The sequence below is a fragment of the Zootoca vivipara genome, chromosome 6 (assembly GCF_965207765.1).
Source record: "Zootoca vivipara chromosome 6, rZooViv2.hap1.1, whole genome shotgun sequence".
Taxonomy (NCBI): Eukaryota; Metazoa; Chordata; class Lepidosauria; order Squamata; family Lacertidae; genus Zootoca; species Zootoca vivipara.
In genome coordinates, this window is record NC_142589.1 from 8707930 (window position 1) to 8730178 (window position 22249).

General features: G+C 47.7%; 1 protein-coding gene across 2 annotated transcripts in view; it reads left to right on the forward strand.

Annotated features, from left to right (window-relative positions):
• The window catches only part of ALPL (alkaline phosphatase, biomineralization associated), a 54411-nt gene that overhangs the window by 15439 nt on the left and 16723 nt on the right, over positions 1-22249 (forward strand). For both annotated transcript variants that reach the window (XM_035119891.3, XM_060276293.2), the window contains exons 2-6: positions 5224-5374; positions 6403-6522; positions 7616-7731; positions 14894-15068; positions 18846-19021. In XM_035119891.3, coding sequence (XP_034975782.1) covers positions 5317-5374; positions 6403-6522; positions 7616-7731; positions 14894-15068; positions 18846-19021 — 645 coding nt within the window. In that variant the 5' untranslated portion in view covers positions 5224-5316. The remainder of the gene's footprint in view (positions 1-5223; positions 5375-6402; positions 6523-7615; positions 7732-14893; positions 15069-18845; positions 19022-22249) is intronic.

Sequence of the window (22249 nt, forward strand, 5' to 3'; positions counted from 1 at the left end):
GTAGCTGAGTAAGATTGTCTTCCATAAACCCGGTTTTAACAGTGAGTCCGTAAGTGACTGTGGAGGCCAATTCTGGATCCACACATCCTTCCACAGTGGGGACATTGGTTTCCGGGCGGGAGTTGATCACGGTGAGGATTTGCCAAGTGTGCCTTCCTCTTAGCAAGTTTCTTCCTTGCGTCCTGAGTTCGAGTGTCTTCAAAGCCCACAACACCTTTGGTAAAGGCTGTTCTCCAATTGGAGCGCTCGCAGGCCAGTGTTTCCCAGTTGTCAGTGTTTATACTACATTTTAAAAATATTTGCCTTGAGAGAGTCTTTAAACCTCTTTTGTTGACCACCAGCATTACGCTTTCCATTTTTAAGTTTGGAATAGAGCCGTTGCTTTGGAAGACGATAACAGGCACAGACAGCTTCGTTAACATGGGGCACATTAAAACGTCAATCGCCCCCTCTCTCCTGCTCCCTTCCACCTTCTACCATAAAAAAAACTTACGTAGTCTTTAAGGCACTATTTTTTGTCGGGTTTGGCTTTCATCATGGTCTATCTCACCCAAAGCAGATCAGCTTTAAGTTCTGCAAAAGTGGAAGTTAAAATGCATGCGTTATTATTATAATTTTTTTAATGTGCATGAGTTATTCCCTTAGGTCCAGGCAAGAACAATGATCCCTCTAAGTCCAAAGGAGAATCCTGGGGCCCAAGCCTTTTATAAAAGTGGTCCCTGGCACTGGAAGCTTGACCTGTCCTCTCAGGTCAGCAAAGCAATGTATGTTAGAGCAGGCCCCTTAAGAACAAAGGGATGTACAGTTTCAAAAAGGTTAAGGGGCTTTTGTGACCCGAAAGCTTGCACTCTGCATTTTAAATGGCCCAAATACAGGTTCTGTATTTTCATGCTCTGTGGCTCCCGAGACTTTCTTCCTTCCTTTCGAAAACCGTATCGCCGTTGCCAGAAGTCATTAGTCAGTTTTTCTGTTAAATTGTTTCAACACAAGACAGTTGAGCGTTTTCCTGTCGTAAGAACAATGCTGGGCCTTGAGCCTTCTCAAACAAGTTCTTGGCACTGAACGTTCAACCTGTTCCTCACCTCGGGTCTTCTCAACATTCGGAGGAGCCATCACGGTCGCTCTTTTGCATTCCTCAGTTGGCTGAAGTTTCTTCCTTAAAGGTGGGGACGCGGGTGGTGCTGTGGTCTAAACCCCTGAGCCTCTTGGGCTTGCCGATCAGAAGGTCGGCCAACCTAGCAGTTCAAAAGCACGCCAGTGCAAGTAGATAAATAGGTACCGCTGAGGCAGGAAGGTAAACGGCGTTTCCGTGCGCTCTGGTTTCCGTCATGGTGTCCCGTTGCGCCAGAAGTGGTTTAGTCCTGTTGGCCACATGATCTGGAAAGCTGTCTGTGGACAAACGCCGGCTCCCTCAGCCTGAAAACAAGATGAGCCCCGCAACACCCTAGTCGCCTTTGAAAGGAGTCCTTTACCTTTTTTCACCTTCTTCCTCTGCATTTGATTTTGGTGAGCTTGTGTTCTTTGTGAGGGAAAGAAGGATGCATTTTTTAAAAAATGAGAAGAGCCAACAGGGGCCCATTGAGTCCATCCTCACCTGGGCCAACCAGATGCCCCCAAGGGAAGCCCACAAGCAGAACTCTGCCCACTTGGGAGTCCCAGTAACTGGGATTTGCAGGTATACTTCCTTTGGAAAGGGAGGCTCTATCTGTTCCCCATAGCAGTAGATCATAGAATTGTAGAGTCGGAAGGGACCCTGAGGACCATCTAGTCCAGGCTTCCTCAACCTCAGCCCTCCAGATGTTTTTTGGCCTACAACTCCCATGATCCCTAGCTAGCAGGACCAGTGGTCAGGGATGATGGGCATTGTAGTCTCAAAACATCTGGAGGGCAGAGGTTGAGGAAGCCTGATCTAGCCCAACCCCCTGCAAGGCAGGAATATGCCGCTGTCCCAAGCAGGGATCGAACCTGCCACCTTGGTTATCGGCTCTAACCAGCTGAGCTTTCCAGTGCTGTAGATTGTGTTTAAGAACTTCAGAAGAGCCAGGCTGTGGGTAGATCAGGCCAAATGTCCATCTCAGTTCAGCATCTTGTCCTCTCTTTGGCTAACCCGATGCCTCTTCTGCAAGCAAGACCTGGACACAAGTCATGCGATGCCCAACAGCTGGTATCTCGGGCGGTAAAGAGAGAGAGAGATCATAAGAAACGGGATCATAAGAACATCAGCAGAGCCTGTTGGATCAGGCCAGCAGCCCATCTAGCACCCTCTTCTCACAGGGGCCAACCAGATGCCCCTTACGGGAAACCCACAAGCGGAACCTGAGCACAGGAGCGGACTCTGCCCTCCTGTGGCTTCCAGGATTCAGGAGCCTTGCTGCCTCAAACTGCAACTATCATAGCAGCCGTTTGCCAGAAACCACAGGCAGGAAGAGCCCTCTTGTGCCCGGGTCCTGCTAGCTGGTTTCCAGAGACACCCGGTGGGCCCCTGTGAGAGTAGGTTTCTGGAGTGAGAGCATACCTTCCAACATTTCTCCGATGAAAATAGGGATGTCCTCAGGAAAGGCGGGACATTCCGGGATCAAATGGGAAACCGGGACGGCTTATGTCAATCCAGGATTCCAGGACTGGCCCTGGACACTTGGAGGGTCTGCTAGAAGATGGACCATGGGCCTGATCCAGCAAGCTATTCACTGTTCTTAACCCCCTGTTCTTGGCCCACATCCACAGGGTTGGCCAACCCATGAGGCAAGGGGAGGCGACCTGCCTCAGGTGACGAGATCCCCAGGGGCAGCAGACCCGGCTGACAAGGAATGTATCGCCCGCTGCTGCAGTGGCAGGACAGCAACAGCTGTGGTGAGCTCCCTGGAGGCCAGATCTAGCGCCTCCTCGGCACACCCACCCTTGCCACTTCTTTTTTTTAAAAAAATATATTTTTATTAATTTTCCAATTAAAACCAATTATATCACATTCATTATTTCAAATTATACACATATATATATCAATCAAACCGAATGTTATGCCAAATCATCTAGAGAATTTTTTTTGGGGTTCCCATGCTTCAAGAAATTGGGGATTCCTCGCAACCGTCCACTGCCGTCTTTTTTCTAAAGTTCAAATCGTCTCTCCAAGTTCATAATAATCCAGATCTTCCCCTTACAGTCACATAGATGTTTTCCACTTTCAACCGATTGTTTCCCAGCTGCTGAGATAAATATCAAACAAGGTTTCACAGATGTTCTTTCTCCTGTGTGGGTTAATCAGTCCAGCCTCCCCATAAATCTTCTTAGTCTGGAGCTCCCTGTTGCGTCGAAGCAGCGCCATCTTAAAAAGCTCAAATCACTTTCGTTTTCTCTCATAGCCATGTAGATTAACGATCTTTATAAAATTTACAGCTTTTCCAGGCAGAAGACCCAAACATCAAACCATAAACTCTTGGTAAATTAATGGATCTCCTTGCCCTATAGCTGAACTTAGCTTCAGGTCGCTGCTCCAATTCAAAGTGCGTCACAGCTCATAAATCCTCCGAACGCGTCCAGGACTCCTTCCGTCCGACTAGGGGGGGGGGCTTTTCTCATCGGCAACTCCACATCTTTAAAAAATATGCTCAATAACAACAGTTTATAAAGTTCAACTCACACAGTCTTTTGCTTCTCTTTCACTCCAAACAAGCCAGGACATCGCGTCTGGGAAGGTACGAAGTAACTCATATGAAGAAAAATAAAAAAAAAACTCACTTCCCTTATCGCTCCGTCCCCATCAATCCTTCTTCCAGATGAAATACAGCCTTTGACTCCTCTCCCTCAGCAGCATAAATTTCTCAGCAGTAAACAGCGCTTCTTCCCCTCCTTCTGAAGTATGTCCATAGATTTAAGCCTAATTATCTTCTTTAACCATGGAAATCCCCGCCATGCAGATTAGCGTCCGGGAGTCCTGGCCCTCGTAAGTGCTTTTCAGCCCAAGCTCCCCCCACTCCATAAACAGTCGGAGTGGGTCTGGGGGCATCGCGGGCCAGCGGCCCCTCTCCGTAACCCCCGGAGAGGGTAGGGGGTTGCCATTTACTCCCCTAGCAACCGCCAAATTCCTTACGAAGGTCAGAGGGATGGAAAACAGGTCCGCCATTCCTGCCGGCGGAAACCGGAAGCCCCACCCTTGCCACTTCTACAGTGGCCTCTTGGAAAACAGGAGGCACCACTGGTCTCCTCCCACCCTTGTTTGCAATGTAGATCTTCACTCTTCAGGTGCCAAAATGTCTTGCGCCGGCCCTGGCAGCCGGTGCTTCTTTGTGCCCCATGTGCACTACCTGTGCAATGGAGTCCTTGGGCAAGGCCAGGGTGCTGCGGTCTCTGCGGCCAACTGAGCATGCTAGGCTTTCTTGGAAAATCCCTCTGTCCAGCTCTTTCCTTCTCCTCCCCCCCCCCCCCGGACCGGCATCTACCTGGTGGCTTTTGGCCAAGCTGCCGGTTGGCTGGGCCCCTGCCAAGGCTCCGTGCGTCTCTCTTAAGAACATTTGCCGGTATCGCTTGCGCTCAGCGGGAGTAATCCCAGAGAATTAGCTACAGCCCAGAGGCTTATCCTTAAAGCTGCTGCTGCTGCTGTTACAGGCTACAGCAGCGTTTGGAGTCAGTTGTGGCGATGAAGTTGTGGACTGGGCAGGTTGCAGTGGGCTGCCCTAAGATCCTGCCCGTCCAAGCCCTGTTTGCACAGCAGCCCGACGAGAATCCAGGCTTGCCACCCAGGCCACGTGCGACGGAGGCAACGGGCGGAGAAAATAAGTTGTGAGCTGTAGATTACCCCGCCACGCATTAAAAGGAGGCAGAGTTGCTATGAAAGTAGTTAAGGGACAGTAAAGGCAAGTGATGGGTCTAGTTCAAAGATGAACACTAGAGACTAGACCATCACTTGCCTCTACTGCCCTCCAGCTACTGCCAATGAAACTGTGCCTCCTTTTAATGGATGGATAATGTGTGGTCCTCCAGGTGTTGCTGTACTACATACCTCATCTTCCCTGACCACTGGCCATGCTGAGTGAGACTGATGGGACCTGGAAGTTCAGCAATACCTGGAGGACCAATGGTTCCCCATCTCTGAAGTAGACCATCGCTTGCCCTTACTGCCCCTGGTTTCCTGCATCACAATTTTGTGTTGTCACAGTTGGAAAAACCCAGCTCTTGGTTGAGTTTTCATGCTTGCTCTTCTTCTCTCCCCCCACTCCCCTGTTTACGCAGTAACCCAAACTTCCTCTGGTGCATAGCCCACGGACGCTGCCTGCTGGTCTTCGACGTGCCCCCCCGCCTCCCGCCACCGAGGACGACGTCACTATGAGAGTGCTGCTTTTCGCCTTCCTGATCGAAGCGTCCCTCTCCTCTTTGGTTCCAGGTAAGTGAGTTTGGAGCGAAGCCAACGGACCCATCCTTGCGTGCAAGAACTGCACCGCTCTGAGCAGTTTGGGGGGTCTTCCTAAGGAACTTCAGAAGGTCGCGGGTTCAGTACCTGCATGGGACAGCTGCATATTCCTGCATTGCAGGGACTTGGACTAGATGATGCTGGGGGGGGTCCCCTTCCAACGCTACAATTCTATGATAAATGCTTGCTCAGTTCCTGCCTGGCAGCTGTTCCCCCCACCCAGGTCCTTGGCTGGGCAGGAGCATTTGTAAACACACAGGTGAGGAGGAAAGACTTCAACACCAGGCAGAGCTTTGGAAGAGGACTTTTAAAAAGTGCCGGCGACTGAGTGCTGCCATTATAAGAATACTGTTTTTAATACTAGGCCACACATTGGCATGTCTATTATTGGCACACATAGTAATTTCGTTATGAGTGGTTAGCTCACCGCCTTCATCCGGGACAGATTAGCTCAGGGATTAGTCCTTCTCTCACAAATTGTATGGGGGGAGGGGAAATTATTTGGACCACCCGGGGGGTGGGGGGGTTTAAAATGCACCTGGAAAGATTTGGAGAGGCACATCTTACTGGCACAGCAGCCCAGCAATCAGCCGGTTCCTGCAAGCAAGACCACGTGCAAAGCAAACAGACAGCAGGCATTGACTGAGAAAACAGTTGTGAGCAACTCTTGTGAGCATGCCAGGCTACACACGCCAGCTGCATGCAGGCCGCACATGTAAAGCGCATGACTTTCCCCACCACAAAGAATTCCAGGAACTGTAGTTTACTCACCACAGGGCTATGGCACCCAGTCACCTTTAAAAACTACAGTTCCCAGGATTATATGGGGAACTAGGTTGTGCGCTTTAAATGTGCGGTGTGCACACAGCCCCTCTTGATTTGTGGTGCAGAGCTCCTGAGGACGAATGTGGATTCCGCCTGCAATCTTTAGGCAAGCCCTGGAGGTGACAGGGTGTCCATCGGCCTCCAGCCACCCTCCTCTTCTTTCCTCCCAATTGCAGAGAAGGAGAAGAACCCCCGGTTCTGGAGAGAGCAGGCCCAGGAGACGCTGCGGAGGGCTCTGAGCTTGCAGGAGCTCAACACAAATGTGGCCAAGAATGTCATCCTCTTCCTCGGGGACGGTGAGATCTGGGGCACGGGGTGGGGCGGTGGAAGTCTGTGGGATGGGAAAGGGGACAATAGAGGGCTTCAGACACAAAGGAGGAGGGCAGGACTTGAGGTCTCCCCAGACTGCTGCTCCCTGTTAGACCCAGATATATTTCCCCTCCACATACTTGTTGCTGGGGTCCATATACCTGAAGTAGTGTCTCCACCCCCGGACACTGACCTCCAGTTCCGAGGGCCTTTTGGCGGTTCAAATGTGGAAGGATAAATCTCCTTCGGTTCATATTTTGTTCAGGAAAGTGTGAGTTGGGTAGGGCCTCCCCGCCCTGATCCCTAGTTCATCCCTTTTATTCTTACATGAATCATGAGAATGGAAAGCTTGAGTCAGCTTTTTTTTGCTCTCCCTGTCCCTATTTGGGGCCAGATTGTCTGTCATTAGCTGGCACCGGGTGAAACAGGGACTTTCCCCACAGTTGGCACAGGGGTGAATCCATCTAGCTTGGTTTTTCTGAGTTTCTCATTTTTCCGTTCTGCCTGGTTCTGAGTTCAGCCCTCCACATTTCCACATCAGTTTTACATATACCCTGTTTCTCATATTTTAAGACATACCCATAAAATAAGCCATAGCAGGATTTTTAAGCATTCAAGGAATATAAGCCATACCCCGAAAATAAGACATAGTGATAGGCGCAGCAGCAATGCCGGCCGCGGCAGGAGGAGGAGGAAAAAAATAAGATATCCCTTGAAAATAAGCCATAGTGTGTTTTTTTGAGGGAAAAAATAAATATAAGACATGTCTTATAATATGAGAAACATGGTACAGTCTCCCTTTCTCCCTGATATGCACTTTTTTTTGCAAAGCAGTTTCCACTAATGCAGTTTCCTTTTGATATGTTCCTTTTCACCTATTATATGTGTTTATATGCACGCTTAACATTCCGGTATATTAATTTCCGCACACATTTCTGGGCTGGGGAACTGCACTGCAAAATTCAGAAAAGTGTGAATTCCCAAGGGCAGCTATGTTTTGGTTTTAGGCAGGTTCAACTTTACATGCGAACTTTACATGCCTTTCCAAGCCTTTCTCACGTGTGGTTCTTTTGACTGTAGGCATGGGAGTCCCCACGGTGACAGCGGCTCGCATCCTGAAGGGGCAGCTGAGCAACAACAGTGGGGAAGAGACAGTCTTGGAAATGGACCGGTTTCCCTTTGTGGCTTTGTCCAAGGTAAGGAGACCTCTTCAGCGCTGCCTCCACACCCATTCTCTGCTTTTTGCTGGGCATCACAAAGGCTGTGGTCCTTCTTTGCTTGGGGTGAAGATAAGACAGAAGGTCTGCCATCCTGTGATGCTTGTTTTGTTTTTGTTTTAATAAAAACCCCTTTCTTTAAAACATGTGGAGCCTCGCCCTTCGATTTCAGCAAACGTATGTGGAAACTCGTAGTTAACAGATTAATGCACGCCTAATCTCTGCGCATTTACTCAGAGGTACGTCCCATCATTGACTACTGATGTTCGAGTTGCTTTAAGTGCTGTTGTTTCAAGCTGCCAACATGGCAACGCCCACTGCTCAAGAGTGAACAAACCTCGAAGTTTATAAAACAACACCAAAATTTCTTCTTCTTCTTCTTCTTCTTCTTCTTCTTCTTCTTTGGTGATCCCTTGTAGCAGAGTATTGTCTTCCATGAGCACGGTTTTAACAGCGAGTCCGTAAGTGACGGTGGAGGCCAGTTCTGGATCCACACGTCCTTCCACAGTGGGGACATAGGTTTCTGGGCGGGAGTTGGTCACGGTGAGGGTTTGCCAAGGGTGCCTTCCTCTTAGGGCGTTTCTCTCTTTTGCCCTGAGTTCGAGCGTCTTCAAAGTCCACGACCCCTTTGGTAAAGACTGTTCTCCAATTGGAGCACTTGCAGGCAAGTCTTTCCCAATTGTTGGTGTTTATCCTACATTTATGGTGCTGGAGGAGACTCTTGAGAGTCCCATGGACTGCAAGAAGATCAAACCTCTCCATTCTTAAGGAAATCAGCCCTGAGTGCTCACTGGAAGGACAGATCGTGAAACTGAGGCTCCAATACTTTGGCCACCTCATGAGAAGAGAAGAATCCTTGGAAAAGACCCTGATGTTGGGGAAAGATTGAGGGCACTAGGAGAAGGGGGCGACAGAGGATGAGATGGTTGGACAGTGTTCTCGAAGCTACGAATATGAGTTTGACCAAACTGCGGGAGGCAGTGCAAGACAGAAGTGCCTAGCGTGCTCTGGTCCATGGGGTCACGAAGAGTCGGACACGACTAAATGACTAAACAACATCCTACATTTTAAAAGGTTTGCCTTGAGAGGGGCTTTAAACCTCTTTTGTTGAGCACCAGTATTACACTTTCCATTTTTAAGTTTGGAATAGAGTACAGTAGTTGCTTTGGAAGACAATAATCAGGCATCTGCACAACATGACCAGTCCAAAGAAGTTGATGTTGAAGAACCATTGCTTCAACACTGGTGATTTTTGCATTAGTTCATCTATAGACTATCTTCCCAAGTGATGTGTACAAATTATCGGAGTCACTGTTGACGGAATCTTTCAAGGAGTTGGAGATGGTGTTTATAAGTGGTCCATGTTTCAAAAGCCTACAGTAAGGTTGTAAACAAGCATTTTGGTTTCCCTGCAAATGTCCCAGTCCTCAAACACTCTGCACTGCAACTGGGAGAACGCTGGATTTCGGCACCAAAATATATTAAATGATGGAAGGAAACACCCAAAGCATCCCAGTGATGAATGGAAGTGCTCCGTGGCCATGGAATGCTGACCGACTTCTGCAGGAAATCTAGGAACAAAAACAAGACCCTTGGTCCATCTAGCTCAGCCATGCCTACACTGACTGGCAGCAGCTCTCTCCAGGGTTTCAAGCAGAGAGGCTTCGCCCAGTCCTACCTGTTGAGGTCTGAACCTGGGACATGCAAAGCAGTTGCTCCATCGCTGAGGAGGGTGCCAGGTGGGCTGAGACTGATTTAAAGGATCAAGCCGGTTTGCTTGGGGGAAGCAGTCCTTTAAGTGGGGCTGTGATGCCAAGAGACATACCAATGGGGATATTGTAAAACAAAATTCACAGAACTTGCTGAGCTTGGGTGCAGCCTGAATCCAGTGCTTGCTGCAGGCTGGCAAACTTGTACGCAGAGCAGATTCACATGGCAAGAACAGTGTGGCGCATTCTCCCCCTGCCCCATTTCTTTTTTTAAAAAGGCAATTTATTAAATTTTCCAAATAAACACAATAAACACATTAAACAAAACAAACATTCAAAAACAAACACAACACACACAATATTTTTTTTTGTCAATTCTTCCCAAAACTCTAGTTCCCAGTGCTCTGCCGAGCTTTGACTTCCCTCCCTCCCCTCATTTGGTTTTCTTTCCAACTCTTGTCTCGAAGTTCCTTATTCCTTATTTAAAGTCATTTCGTAGGATTTATTTCAGTCCTGCAAGTGTCTTTAAACTTCTACAGTTCTTTTCCATATAGTCCACAAATTTACTCCAATCCTTTTGGAACCTTGTCTCCCCCCGGTTCCGGATCCTGCTAATCAGTCTTGCTAGTTCCGCATAGTCTATCATTTTTGTCTGCCACTCTTCAATCGTCGGTAAATCCTGAGTTTTCCATTTTTGGGCTAATAAGGTCCTAGCCGCGGTTGTCCCCCCTGCCCCATTTCTAGGGATGTAGGGAGGCAGCGATTTCCTTTTTTCCTGAAGTTGTTTTTATTAAGTTTTCCAAAATTTCACACATAATAAAAACTCCCCCCCCCGACTTCCCAGCCCCTTTTCCATGGTGTTTCTATTTTTCTCCCTCTGAACCTTAACAAAACTACTATAATATTTAATCCCTTCTGTTGCTCATTGTTCAAATCCTGCTAGTGGGTCCAGCCCCCGGACAGCTCCCCCCCCCCAGACGGCGTCTGGAAGCTGGCCCTTTCCAGAGCAAGGGCAACTCCTTAACTGCCTCCCTGTGACAAAAGCAAACATAGCAAATTCCTCCCAGCCCTGGCTTGGAATCTGCCAGCGCAAGGCACCTTCTGTTTTGGCTCATCTTGTGGCGGATGCATTCACATGTTTGGTAGACCACCCCTTGTGCCCTGGTGGGGTGACTCTGGGTCAACCGGCCGTGAGTTCTTCTTAAAAAGAAGAAGGAAGAAACACAAAAACGAATTGCACAGGATTCCCTGCGCCAGTGCTATTCCAGGCTCTTCTTGCGGTCTTAATGGGATTCTCAAGTAATTTGTGAGCATTAAAGAAGAAAACAAGGTAGGGATATATAACCCCTGCCAGTCAGTGCAGGCAATACTGAGCTAGATTGAGCAGAGGTGCTAAAGTACCAGTGCCGGCAGCTAGATGCAGGCAAGCGGTTTGTTTGCTCCCCTAAAACACGCTTGTTAGGGACCAAGCCCCGTGGATCACAACAGGACCTACTTCTGAGCAAACGCGCCCAGGATCTCACAACCGGGCCCCTTTCACAGCCCCCTGCTAAGGGACCGTCACAACCGCCTGCAGCAAGGAGCCCCTTCAGCAAATTGTGGGCTGCATCAAGAAAACATTCTGTTTGCACAGACCCAGAGTCAATATGTTTTCCTGGACGGACGCTGAGTTCCAGTGTTCTGAGAGGCCGAACGGCATTCTTCCTCCCAAACTCAAGAAACTCTGCTTATTTCCCCAGCCCCCCCCCCCCCCGGACCATCACCAGTTATCTTTGTTTTCTTATTTGGGAAGCTTAAAAAGGCCCAAGTAAGATGCTCCATCCGGTCAACTTGTTTTTGTCATTTCCCCCGCCTGCTCTGGGCCAAGTGGGGGAATGTCCAAAGCTAGTGAAGGGCAAGGCCAGAGCAAAAAACGAATGGGGCTACTCCTTTTCTCTCCCTTTTGTCTGCTCCCTGCTCAGGGCCGGTGCTAGTTTTTTTTGCGCCCTAGGCAAGATCACCTTCTGGCGCCCCCACACCCAATCATATTTCAAACACAGATGTATTTCACATCCAACCTGTTCCTTGTAACCATGATCTCTGCTACATGTTCCAAAGCAGTCCTGTACCACAGAATAATAGTGCAGGGTGGGGAGGGAGGGGGAGGAGAGAGAGAAGGAAGGAAGGAAGGAAGGAAGGAAGGAAGGAAGGAAGGAAGGAAGGAAGGAAGGAAGGAAGGAAGGAAGGAAAGAAGGAAAGAGAGGGGGGAGGGAGAGGGAAGGAAGAGACAGAGAAGGGTGGGAGGGAGGAGGGGGTGAGAGGGAAATAGAGAGAGAGAGAGAGAGAGAGAGAGAGAGAGAGAGAGAGAGAGAGAGAGAGAGAGGGAACTTTTTATTTTTGAAATATAAAGTGATTTATAAAACTCAGTTGCTTTTTGAAGACATGATTTGGTTTGTCAATAGCTGATTAAAACACATTAACTTGATCAAATTCTTTTGCTGTAACGTATGCCCTCTCCCACAGCTTTACAAAGCAAGCAATACTTGTAACTGTGATTTGGCTGAAAAACACCTATCAGTTTGGATTCACAAATGTCCTTCATTAATTTACTGGAGAAATAATTAAACAAGAAATTAGGATTTAATCTGAATTCCAGACCTTTTACAGTCGATAGTTTTAAGCAGGACCAAGTCAGATAATTGACCACTTCCACTAAGCATTTCATATAAACATACCTGCAACTACTTAATCTTTGTTAATACATACAGTACTGAGAAGCGGTCACAAAATACGAAAACCAACCATGTCAACAATGTAACCTCGTTCACTGAACCCTATGGAAAGAAGATCATACCAGGAGAAGTTCCCTTTAAACTGTTATGCAAAAGCTTTGTGCAACCTTCCAAAGTTGCCATATGCAGAGTTGTTCTGCAATCTTACCCCTTCCACTTAATCATTTCCTTCTCTTAAAACATGACTAGTAGTGTGACAAGCAGAACTTGCTATACACAGAGAACTCTTGGGGTTTTGTATTTTGGAGCCCTGACAAGCTGCATTAAGGATCATTTTCATCTTAAAGTGTTTAAAATGCTTCATCACAGGCTTATTTCTGGAGCTCACTCTCACCTCGAAACACTTTAAAAAGATGACAACTACCGGTATTTAGTTTTGAATATACAGTACTGTACACACTTGTTTTAGAATCTTATGGTGTCAACTGCACACTGCATATTAAATAACATTTCCATGAACAGCTAGGCTTTCAGGACTTACTTGCAACTATTACATCATGTATGATTTTGAGATATGGGTTTTCCATAAAACTTGCATCTAGATGTTTTAAGATTACATATGTGTAATAAGATTACACAGCCCAGGTGGTGCTGTGGGCTAAACCACAGAGCCTAGGGCTTGCTGATCAGAAGGTCGGCGGTTCGAATCCCTGTGACGGGGTGAGCTCCCGTTGCTCGGTCCCAGCTCCTGCCAACCTAGCAGTTCGAAAGCACATCAAAATGCAAGTAGATAAATAGGAACCGCTACAGCGGGAAGGTAAACGGCGTTTCCATGTGCTGCTCTGGTTTGCCAGAAGCGGCTTTGTCATGCTGGCCACATGACCTGGAAGCTATACACCGGCTCCCTCGGCCAATAATGCGAGATGAGCGCGCAACCCCAGAGTCGGTCACGACTGGACCTAATGGTCAGGGGTCCCTTTACCTTTATACTCTTGAATAGCTCCCTTGTCAGAGAAGAACACAGCTTCACTCTTGACAATATGTATTTAACTGCAACAAAAGAGGGAAAGCAATTCCATACATTCCCCCACCAACCTATAATGTCCCCAAATTAATATTGGGGTCAACCCTCTATGCATGTTCATGCATATATCAGCCCCCCTGCAGGCTACAGTGGTCTGACTCCAAACCAAATGCATACGGCTGCCCAGTTCCCATAACCATGCCCAGAGTTAATAGTGGACAGATGGGGGACGGGGGACGGGACGAGGACAGGAAGCAGCAGCAGCAGTTTCCCCCATCAAGGCTAGAACTAGCAAGGCAAGTTACAGCGAACAGAAAGGGGGAGAAAAACTAAAGTGAGTAATTGTTGACAAGCATATTGTATGAGTAGTTGGAAATATATAAACAACCCACCCGTTTTCAGGAAGGGAGGTGCCCGAGCCTGCAACCTCTCACTCCGCCCCCCCCCCCGCCGTACGCACTGCTCCTCCCAGCTGCAAAAGGCAGTCCAGGATCCCCTTTCTCCAGCCCCCCTGCCTATAGAGCTTGTTTGCACCCATATTCCACCCTCCCCCTCCTGCAAGACTCTAGGCAACTTGGCACGTCCTCAGCCCAGCAAGCGAGCCCTGTGCCAACCGCAGCCGAGGTTGCTTCAATTCCTCGAGTATTTTTAATTTGCGCTGGGACGTTTTTAACTGGGCTGCCGCCAGTGTGAGGACTGAGGCAACAAACATCCGACCTGCATGCTATTCAATTGTGTTTTTTTGGTCTTTTCTCCTAAGAAATTGGTCCTTTGCCCTCTATAGACAGTGGTCATGCTAGTTTTTTGTTTTTTGTTTGTAATGTGTTAGTGAGTTATAATGTATGTTTAACTCGTGTGTGATGTTTTATATATGTTGGAAGCCGCCCAGAGTGGCTGGGGCAACCCAGTCAGATGGGCAGGGTACAAACAAACAAACATAATTATTAATTCTATATGTTTAATTCTATTTATGTTTAATTGGTTTTTTTTAAATGAGTGCTCTCTCCCCACCTCAATGTTTTAGCTGTCTCTACTTTTTAGCTGTCAGCCACCTTGAGTTCCTGTCAGGGAAAAAGTCAGGATGTAAAAGATAATAATAATAATAATAATAATAATAATAATAATAATATTGACAGAAGCTCAAGGATATGGGTGGGCTTTACTGCTCTGCGATGGGGAAGGGCTGTTGGCAGCAGGAACGGTTCCCCAGCTGCCACCTATGGGGCTCATCCTGCCCCATAATTCTTTTTATACCTGGTATACCTGATGGAGCATCTCCACCCCCATCGTGCAGCCTGGAGGTCCAGCTCCGAGGGCCTTCTGGCAGTTCCCTCCCTGCGAGAAGAGAGGTTGCAGGGAACCAGGCAGAGGGCCTTCTCAGTGGTGGTGCCTGCCCTGTGGAACGCCCTCCCGTCAGATGTCAAGGAAATAAAAAACCATCTGACTTTTAGAAGACACCTGAAGGCAGCCCTGTTTAGCGAAGGTTTAAATGTTTGATGTTTTATCGTGTTTTTAATATTCTGTTGGGAGCCACCCAGAGTGGCTGGGGAAACCCAGCCAGATGGGCGGGGTATAAAGAATAAATTATTATTGTATTATTATTTTAATGAAGCGAGCAAATGAATGAGTTGCTGAGGCTCAACGACAACACAACGCAGCCTAAGCCCTCTCGCCCCTTCTGCCATTGCTCCCCGCAGACGTACAACACCAACGCTCAGGTACCAGATAGTGCGGGCACAGCCACGGCTTACCTGTGTGGAGTGAAGGCCAATGAGGGGACGTTGGGTGTCAGCGCGGCTGTGACAAGGTCCCAGTGCAACACCACGGCGGGGAACGAGGTGACCTCTATCCTCAAATGGGCGAAGGCGGCAGGTGAGTGGGACAAGGGGTCCAAAATCTGGGATGTCCAGTGACTCATTCCAACAGATAACCTTTACTGCCAGAGTTGGGCAAAAAGGTGTTTTTTTTAAAAAAAATCTTTTAAACTCACTGTTGCTGTTTGGAAGCAACCTTGTTTGTGTGCCCTCTGAATGCAAAAGTGAAAAGTTACTGGTGCTTTTCTGGGGGCAGGGATGTAGCTCAAGGGCAGAGCCTCTGTTTTGCATGCAGAAGGTTGCAGGTTCAATCGCGGGGGGGCAATGTCAGGGAAACTGATCTAGCTGAGTCAGTGGCCTGACTTGATCCAAGGCAGCTTCCTATGTTCCCAGACTCTCCAAGTCTGGGATTTTCCAGGGACAGTCCCAGATTTACAGAAGCCGTCCCGGTTTCTAATTTGATCCTGGAATGTTCCACTTTTCCTTAGGACGCCCCTATTTTCATCAGAGAAATGTTGGCGGGTATGGAGTTATGCGACCCCCGGGGACAGTGGTACCTTGGAAGTCGAACGGAATCCGTTCTGGAAGTCCGTTCTACTTCCAAAACGTTCGCAAACCAAGGCGTGGCTTCTGATTGGCTGCAGGAAGCTCCTGCAGCCAATTAGAAGCCGTGTCAGACATTCAGGTTCCAAAGAACGTTCACAAACCAGACATGTGTTCGGGAGCCAAAATGTTCGAGTCACAAGGTGTTTGTCAACCAAGGTACGACTGTACAACTTTCAGAAGACAGCCCTGTATAGGGAAGTTTTTTTTAATGTTTGAAGTTTTATCATGTTTTAACATATGTTGGAAGCCTCCCAGAGTGGCTGGGGCAACCCAGTTAGATGGATGACGTATAAATATTATTGTTATTACGGCATAGGATATTCCTATTTTGATCGGAGAAATGTTGGAGGTTATGTGTTCCTCTTTAAGCCAGCCCTTCCTTCTGAACCATGAGGAGTAGAATTTTGATTATTATTTTTTAAAGCAAGGACCATAGCTCAGTAGGAGGAGGGGCACAGTCCACAGTCTACATAAAGAGGCCTGGAAGATCACATCTGGTGATCTAAGGCAGGCATCCCCAAACTGCGGCCCTCCAGATGTTTTGGCCTACAACTCCCATGATCCCTAGCTAACAGGACCAGTGGTCAGGGATGATGGGAATTGTAGTCCAAAAGATCTGGAGGGCCGAAGTTTGGGGATGCCTGATCTAAGGCTTCCCCACCCCTGATGATATCCTAATAATAAATTTGGTTTATTACTCATCCTTCACCCTAAGGCCCCAGGGCAGGTCACAACAATTCAAAATGCAGCAGCTTTGAAACAGATTGCAAGTGTAAAGCTCGCTGGTTGATAAGGCATTTTGAAAATCGTGGGCTTTGAGAGATAAATGCTTGCTTATTATTCCATTAACAGCATAATCAAAAGCAAGTCCCTCCAAATTAAATCCAGCTTTTTCCCGAGGGTGCAGAAGCTGGTAGCTTAGGCTCTCCAGCACTCGGCCTGTTATCTGCACTTTTCATACAAGGCCTAGCTTTTAGCAATACTTTTTTTTTAAAAAAAATCCATTTGTTCAATATGGGGCTTCAGCGAAAAGGTGCTGGAATTTTCCACTTTTCTCCCCTACATGGGGGGAGCATTTTTATTTGCGGGTCGTTCCAGATCCAGAGTTGAGCGTTGGGTTTTGCTCTCATTCTCGTGTGAAAATAGGTGGGCTTTTTAACCGCCAAGCAAAAGTTTCCTCTTAAAACTTCACTTAGTAGCAGATCGCAGATAACTTTCTGGAAGGGTGTCAGAATACTTTAACCACAATAACTGCATTGTCCGGGACAGGAGCTGGACTTGAGACTGGTTTGATACTCAGGCAAAACAGAATCTTAGTGTCCAAGGTTTCCCAGCATTGGAGAGAAGGGCTGTATAAGAAGCCCAGTGGCAGAGCACATCGATTTGCATGTGGAAGGTCCCTGGTTTAATCCCTAGAATTGCTTGATAGGGCTGGGAACGGCTATCCAGTGGCTACTAACCAGGGTGGCTAAGCTCTGCCTTCGTGGTTGGAGGCAGCTGTGCTTCCAAATACCAGTTTCTGCTGGAAACCACAGGGGGGGGGGGAGAGGGCGCTTGTGCTCAGTTGGGTCCTGCTTGTTGGTTTCTCCTTGGGACATCTGGGTGACCCCTCTGGGATCAGCACGCTGGACTACATGAGCCATTGGCTAGATCCAGCACCCAGGCTCTCCTTACACTCTTAACAGTCTAAGGCAGCTTCCAGTGCCCCTGGATTGCGCCCCCCCCCTGGTAAGTACCAGGAGGAGATACAGGAGGGCCCTGGATCGACGCATGGTCTCTCCAGGTGAGGCTGGGAACATCTCCTGCCTGAAATGAGCATAGCACAATGTCTGAACATAGAATCATAGAGTTGGAAGGGACCCTGACAACCATCTATCAGCGTTTCCCAAATTTGGGTCTCCAGCTGTTTTCGGACTACAATTCCCATCATCCCTGACCAGTGGTCTTGCTAGATAGGAATGATGGGAGTTGTAGTCCAAGAAAAACACAGCTGGTGGAGACCCAAGTTTGGGAAACGCTGAATTCTAGTCCACCCCCTGCAATGTAGGAATAGACAGCTGTCCCTTACGGGGATCGAACCTGCAACCTCCGCATTACATCTGTTCCTGATAGAAAATTCGTGTGATTATATATACATGAGAAGAATTCCGCCTGGGTATTTATAAAACGGGAAGCGCTAAGTCACGCTGCTCAAAGAAGCGGCCCTCTTTATCGTCGCCACTGAAATGTTTTGCAGGAGCCAAAGGCTCTGATCCTTCCTGTTGTTGTTGTTTTTTTAAATGAATAAACAGATGGAAAGTGCCAAGAAAACATTGCTTTTGAAAAATGCATTCTGTTGATGCTAAAAAAAACCAATCAAACTTTTTGGACACGAGTCCATAGTTAAATGTCTGAAGAAGAACCTGTTTGATCGCTGTCCTTTCATGGGCCAGCTGGTCTGAATGGCCTCGGTGGTCACACTGTGATTTTTGGGGTGTGCGCTGGAACGAAACCAGATCAAAGCCTGGCATTTGCAGGTGCCCACACTCGAAACCTCTCTGCCCTCTCTTTCTCTTTTATATAAAGCAATGCCAAACAGAGCGCCTCTTTCCATGGATCAGTTGGAAACCACGATTAAAAATAAACCCTCGGATTCTCCCTTGAAGGGGTGTGTGTCCCCCCAGCTCCAATTACAAAAGGAGGCTTGTGCCTGGCCTTGCCTTTATCCATGGTGCCCCCATGGGGCTTGTGCAGAGAGACGGTGGGTTGGGGGGGAGAAGGAAGGAAGTGCGAAAAGCAAAGGGATGATCTGGAGGAGACACAGAGCGCAGTTGTTCTGCTTGTTCTCCGTGGGCTCCGAGGGACAGGGGAGGAGAGCCAAAAATCACTCTCGGCGAGATGATTAACTCCGCAGAGCGGAACAATGTTTAACCGGCTGTGTCGATAGACAGAATAATGTGTTTTCAGCAGCACGGTTTGACCCCGTTGCATGCCCAAGATGTGAGAGGGGTCATTTAGCTTGGGAGAAGAGGGGAGGGAGTTTGGTGGTGGCGTCTCGCCCGGAAGGGTGGTTTTTTTTTTTGCGCTTGGCTCTCTAAAGCATCGCCCAGCGGACTCAGGTCACGCAGCTTCTGTGCCCGCTGAGTTTTGCCAAAGTTCATGCAGTCGTCGGCCCTGGAAAGCCTCGGCCTCCAGGCCTCCGGGATGAATGAAGAGCGCATCTTTGCCTCCTTGGCTTCTCTGGTCCCAGGCAAATCCGTGGGCATCGTCACGACAACGCGGGTCAACCATGCCACGCCGAGCGCGGCCTATGCGCACTCTGCCGACCGGGACTGGTACTCGGACAACGAGATGCCCCCTGAGGCCATCGAGCAGGGCTGCAAAGACATCGCACACCAGCTTTTCGAAAACATCCCAGACATTGAGGTGAGCGCGGGTCAGCCGAGGACACTTGCGGGGCTGGTTTTTAATATAAGAGGGGAAGAAGGGCAATGAAGATTGGACAGAGTGGGGAGGGCACCATAGCTCCATTGGTTAGAGCAGTGTCTCCCAACCTTTGGTCTCCAGCTGTTTTTGGACTACAACTCCCATCATCACTAGCTAGCAAGACCAGTGGTCAGGGATGATGGGAATTGTAGTCTGAAACAGCTGGAGACCAAAGGTTGGGAAACACTGGGTTAGAGCATGGTTCTGATAACTCCAAGGTTGCAGGTTTGATCCCCACATGGGAGACCTGCATACAGGTGAAACTCGGAAAATTAGAATATCGTCGAAAAGTGCATTTATTTCAGTAATGCAACTTACTATTTTTTTTAAATTTCCTTTTAATTTTTACAAATACTTTCTTTTGGAAATTCCACAGTAATAAAACAAATAGTTACAATAATACAAAAATAAACATCACTATTACATTTCATTAATTACATTCCATTTATAATTGACCCACCTAACAACAAATAATTACAATTACAACAAATAAAGGCTGCTTTGCATGTCATGCATCGATCTCATATATTGGTTTCACCTTTTAAGTCGCGTTACTGAAATGAATGCACTTTTCGACGATATTCTAATTTTCCGAGTTTCACCTGTATTCCTGCATTGCAGGGGGTTAGGCGAGATGTTCCTTAGAAGTGCTTTTGGGGGGGGGACATGGGGGTACGCATACCCCTAAGCAATTTGTGAGTCTAAGTTCGGCCTCATTGAGGGGCAGTATTTCGATATGAGTAGGAATATGAGAGTAGCCCTAAACATTTTTTAAAAAAATAGAAAAAAAAGCACTGATCCTCAGGGTTCTACGGATACCAAAGGTGGGGAATATAAATGAAATCACAGCGTATTTTGGGTGATGTTTTGGGTGATGTTATCTCTCTTTGATGAGCCAATGTAGTGGTTAGAGCCACAGAATCCTAGAATTGTCGAGTTTGATGGTACCCCCAGGGGTCATCTAGTCCAACCCCTGCAATGCAGGAATCTCAGCTACAGCATCCATGGCAGATGGCCATCCAACCTACGCTTAAAAAACTTCCAAGGAAAAAGAGTCCATCACCTTCCGAGGGAGGCCATGCCACTGTCAAACGGCTCTTAATGTCAGGAAGTTGATCCTTTCTTGTAACTTGAAGCCACTGGTTCGAGTCCTACCCTCCAGAGCAGGAGACAACAAACTTGCTCCATGTGACAACCTGTCAAATATTTGAAGATGGCTCTCCTACCTCCTCTCAGTCTCTTCTTCTCCAGGCTAAACATATCCATCTCCCTCAAACGTTCCTCATAAGGATTGGTTTCTGGACCCTCCATTATCCTGATCGCCCTCCTCTTCCCCCTCAGACGTGGAGCTCCCTGGGTGTGACCTTAGGCCAGTCCCTGCCTCTCAGCCTAAGCCTAACCTACCTTGCAGGATGGCTGTAATAATAATAATGATAATAATAATAATAATAATAATATATCTTTACCCCACCCATCTGGCTGGGTTTCCCCAGCCCTGTCCCCAGGGCCCACCCCTCAATGGTCTTCCCAGGGCTCCCCACCCCTGAGATGAGTGGCCCATTTAGCTCCCAGCAATGTCTCCTGGGACTGCAGAACGGCTCGGGCTCTGCCGCAAGCCTAATAATTATTCTACTTTGTGCAAAATGTGCTGTGCCATGCATGGAACACCACAGCCCTTCCTCGGGCGTTACTCTCGCTCTCTGGTTTCGGCAGCAAGCTGTTATTTCGGAGAGCAAGGTGGGTGGGTTCGGGAGGGACAAAAAGGGGAGGATCAAGCTCTGGGTTGATTTATTGCATTTTCAGTCCTGCTCCAAGGAGATCAGGGCGACCGAAAATGGCCTCCCTAACCCCATGTGATCCTCAGGCTAACTTTGTGGGGTATGCTAGGCTGCGTTCAGGGGTCACATGACCTTGTGGGAAACCTTTCCAGGGTCACATGACAGTGGTGCAAAAGTGGGTGGAGCAATAGATGTGAATCTTGCATTTGCACTGTCATTTGCATCCTTTTTGGTTTGTACATGGATGAGTACCCTAATGCGTACTTCTCGAAGCAATATTTGAAGCACAGCAGTCCTTCAGAATTCACACTTCTCCAGATTTTGCAATGCACTTCTACAACCAAACAATATGTACAATGATGGCTGTATTGGGGGGAAAAATAACAATCAAAATGCATCATATTCTGGGGAAATTGCTCGTGTGTTTATAACCGTGTTTTTTTATATTATTATTATGATTGTACTGATGAATTTTCACAAAGATCGAAACAACAACAGCTCAAATCACTGTGGAGATGTGGAGATCTGAATTTAAGACTGGAAAATTTAGAAAGCCAGGGAATTGGAAAATTGACAGATTATTTAATCCCTGCCCCCCAGCTCCCCTCAGATCTTTCATTTGGGGGTTGGCTGGGAAAAGCTGCTCCCTGCCTTCTTTCTTTCAACGCTTCATGGTGCATAAAACATGTACAAATTAAAATTGGCTAAAGCATGAGGACTCCTACAGCAACAACAAAAATATTTCTTTTTAAAAAGGAAACACCTTAAATTAGAGATTGTGGGGTGAATTACCATCTAATGACTTGGCTGGGTGTCTTGGGAGAAAAACCTCTCTGTCTGTCTGTCTGTCTGTCTGTCTTGCAATGAGCTAAAAAACGGGTGGTGATCTGAAGGCCTTGCATTGCAATTTTCTTTTCAAATCTTGGAAGTTAAACCAAGAGTCACGATGTTTCCTTGGTTGTGCATAAAGAATAATCTCTCTGCCCTTGAACCCTGCTCTTGGTGTCCTGATTTGGCTCCCTTTTATTGGAAGCTAAAATCTCTAACCCAGATGGCTGAACAGAGAGGGGTGGGGGGGCTCTACAAAAGTTGAGGAATTAGGTGACAGCCCTATGTTTTATCAGTTGCACAGATAATTCATCTGGAAGGTAGGGGGATGGGAAAGGAATTTGGTTTGGGATCTGTACTTCCAGAAAGAATAAACACACCTAATTGCAGCTACTCTTCAAAACCCCCACTTCTCTGAATTTTGCAATTCCAAACGGTGCTGATGGATAAAAGTTTATATTGAAGGGAAATGCCTTAGTGGAAAGGACATACCAAAATCTGCTGGCAAACATTAGGGGTAATTGCATGGGGGGGCGGGAGTGTAGCCTAGGAAAAATTTGCT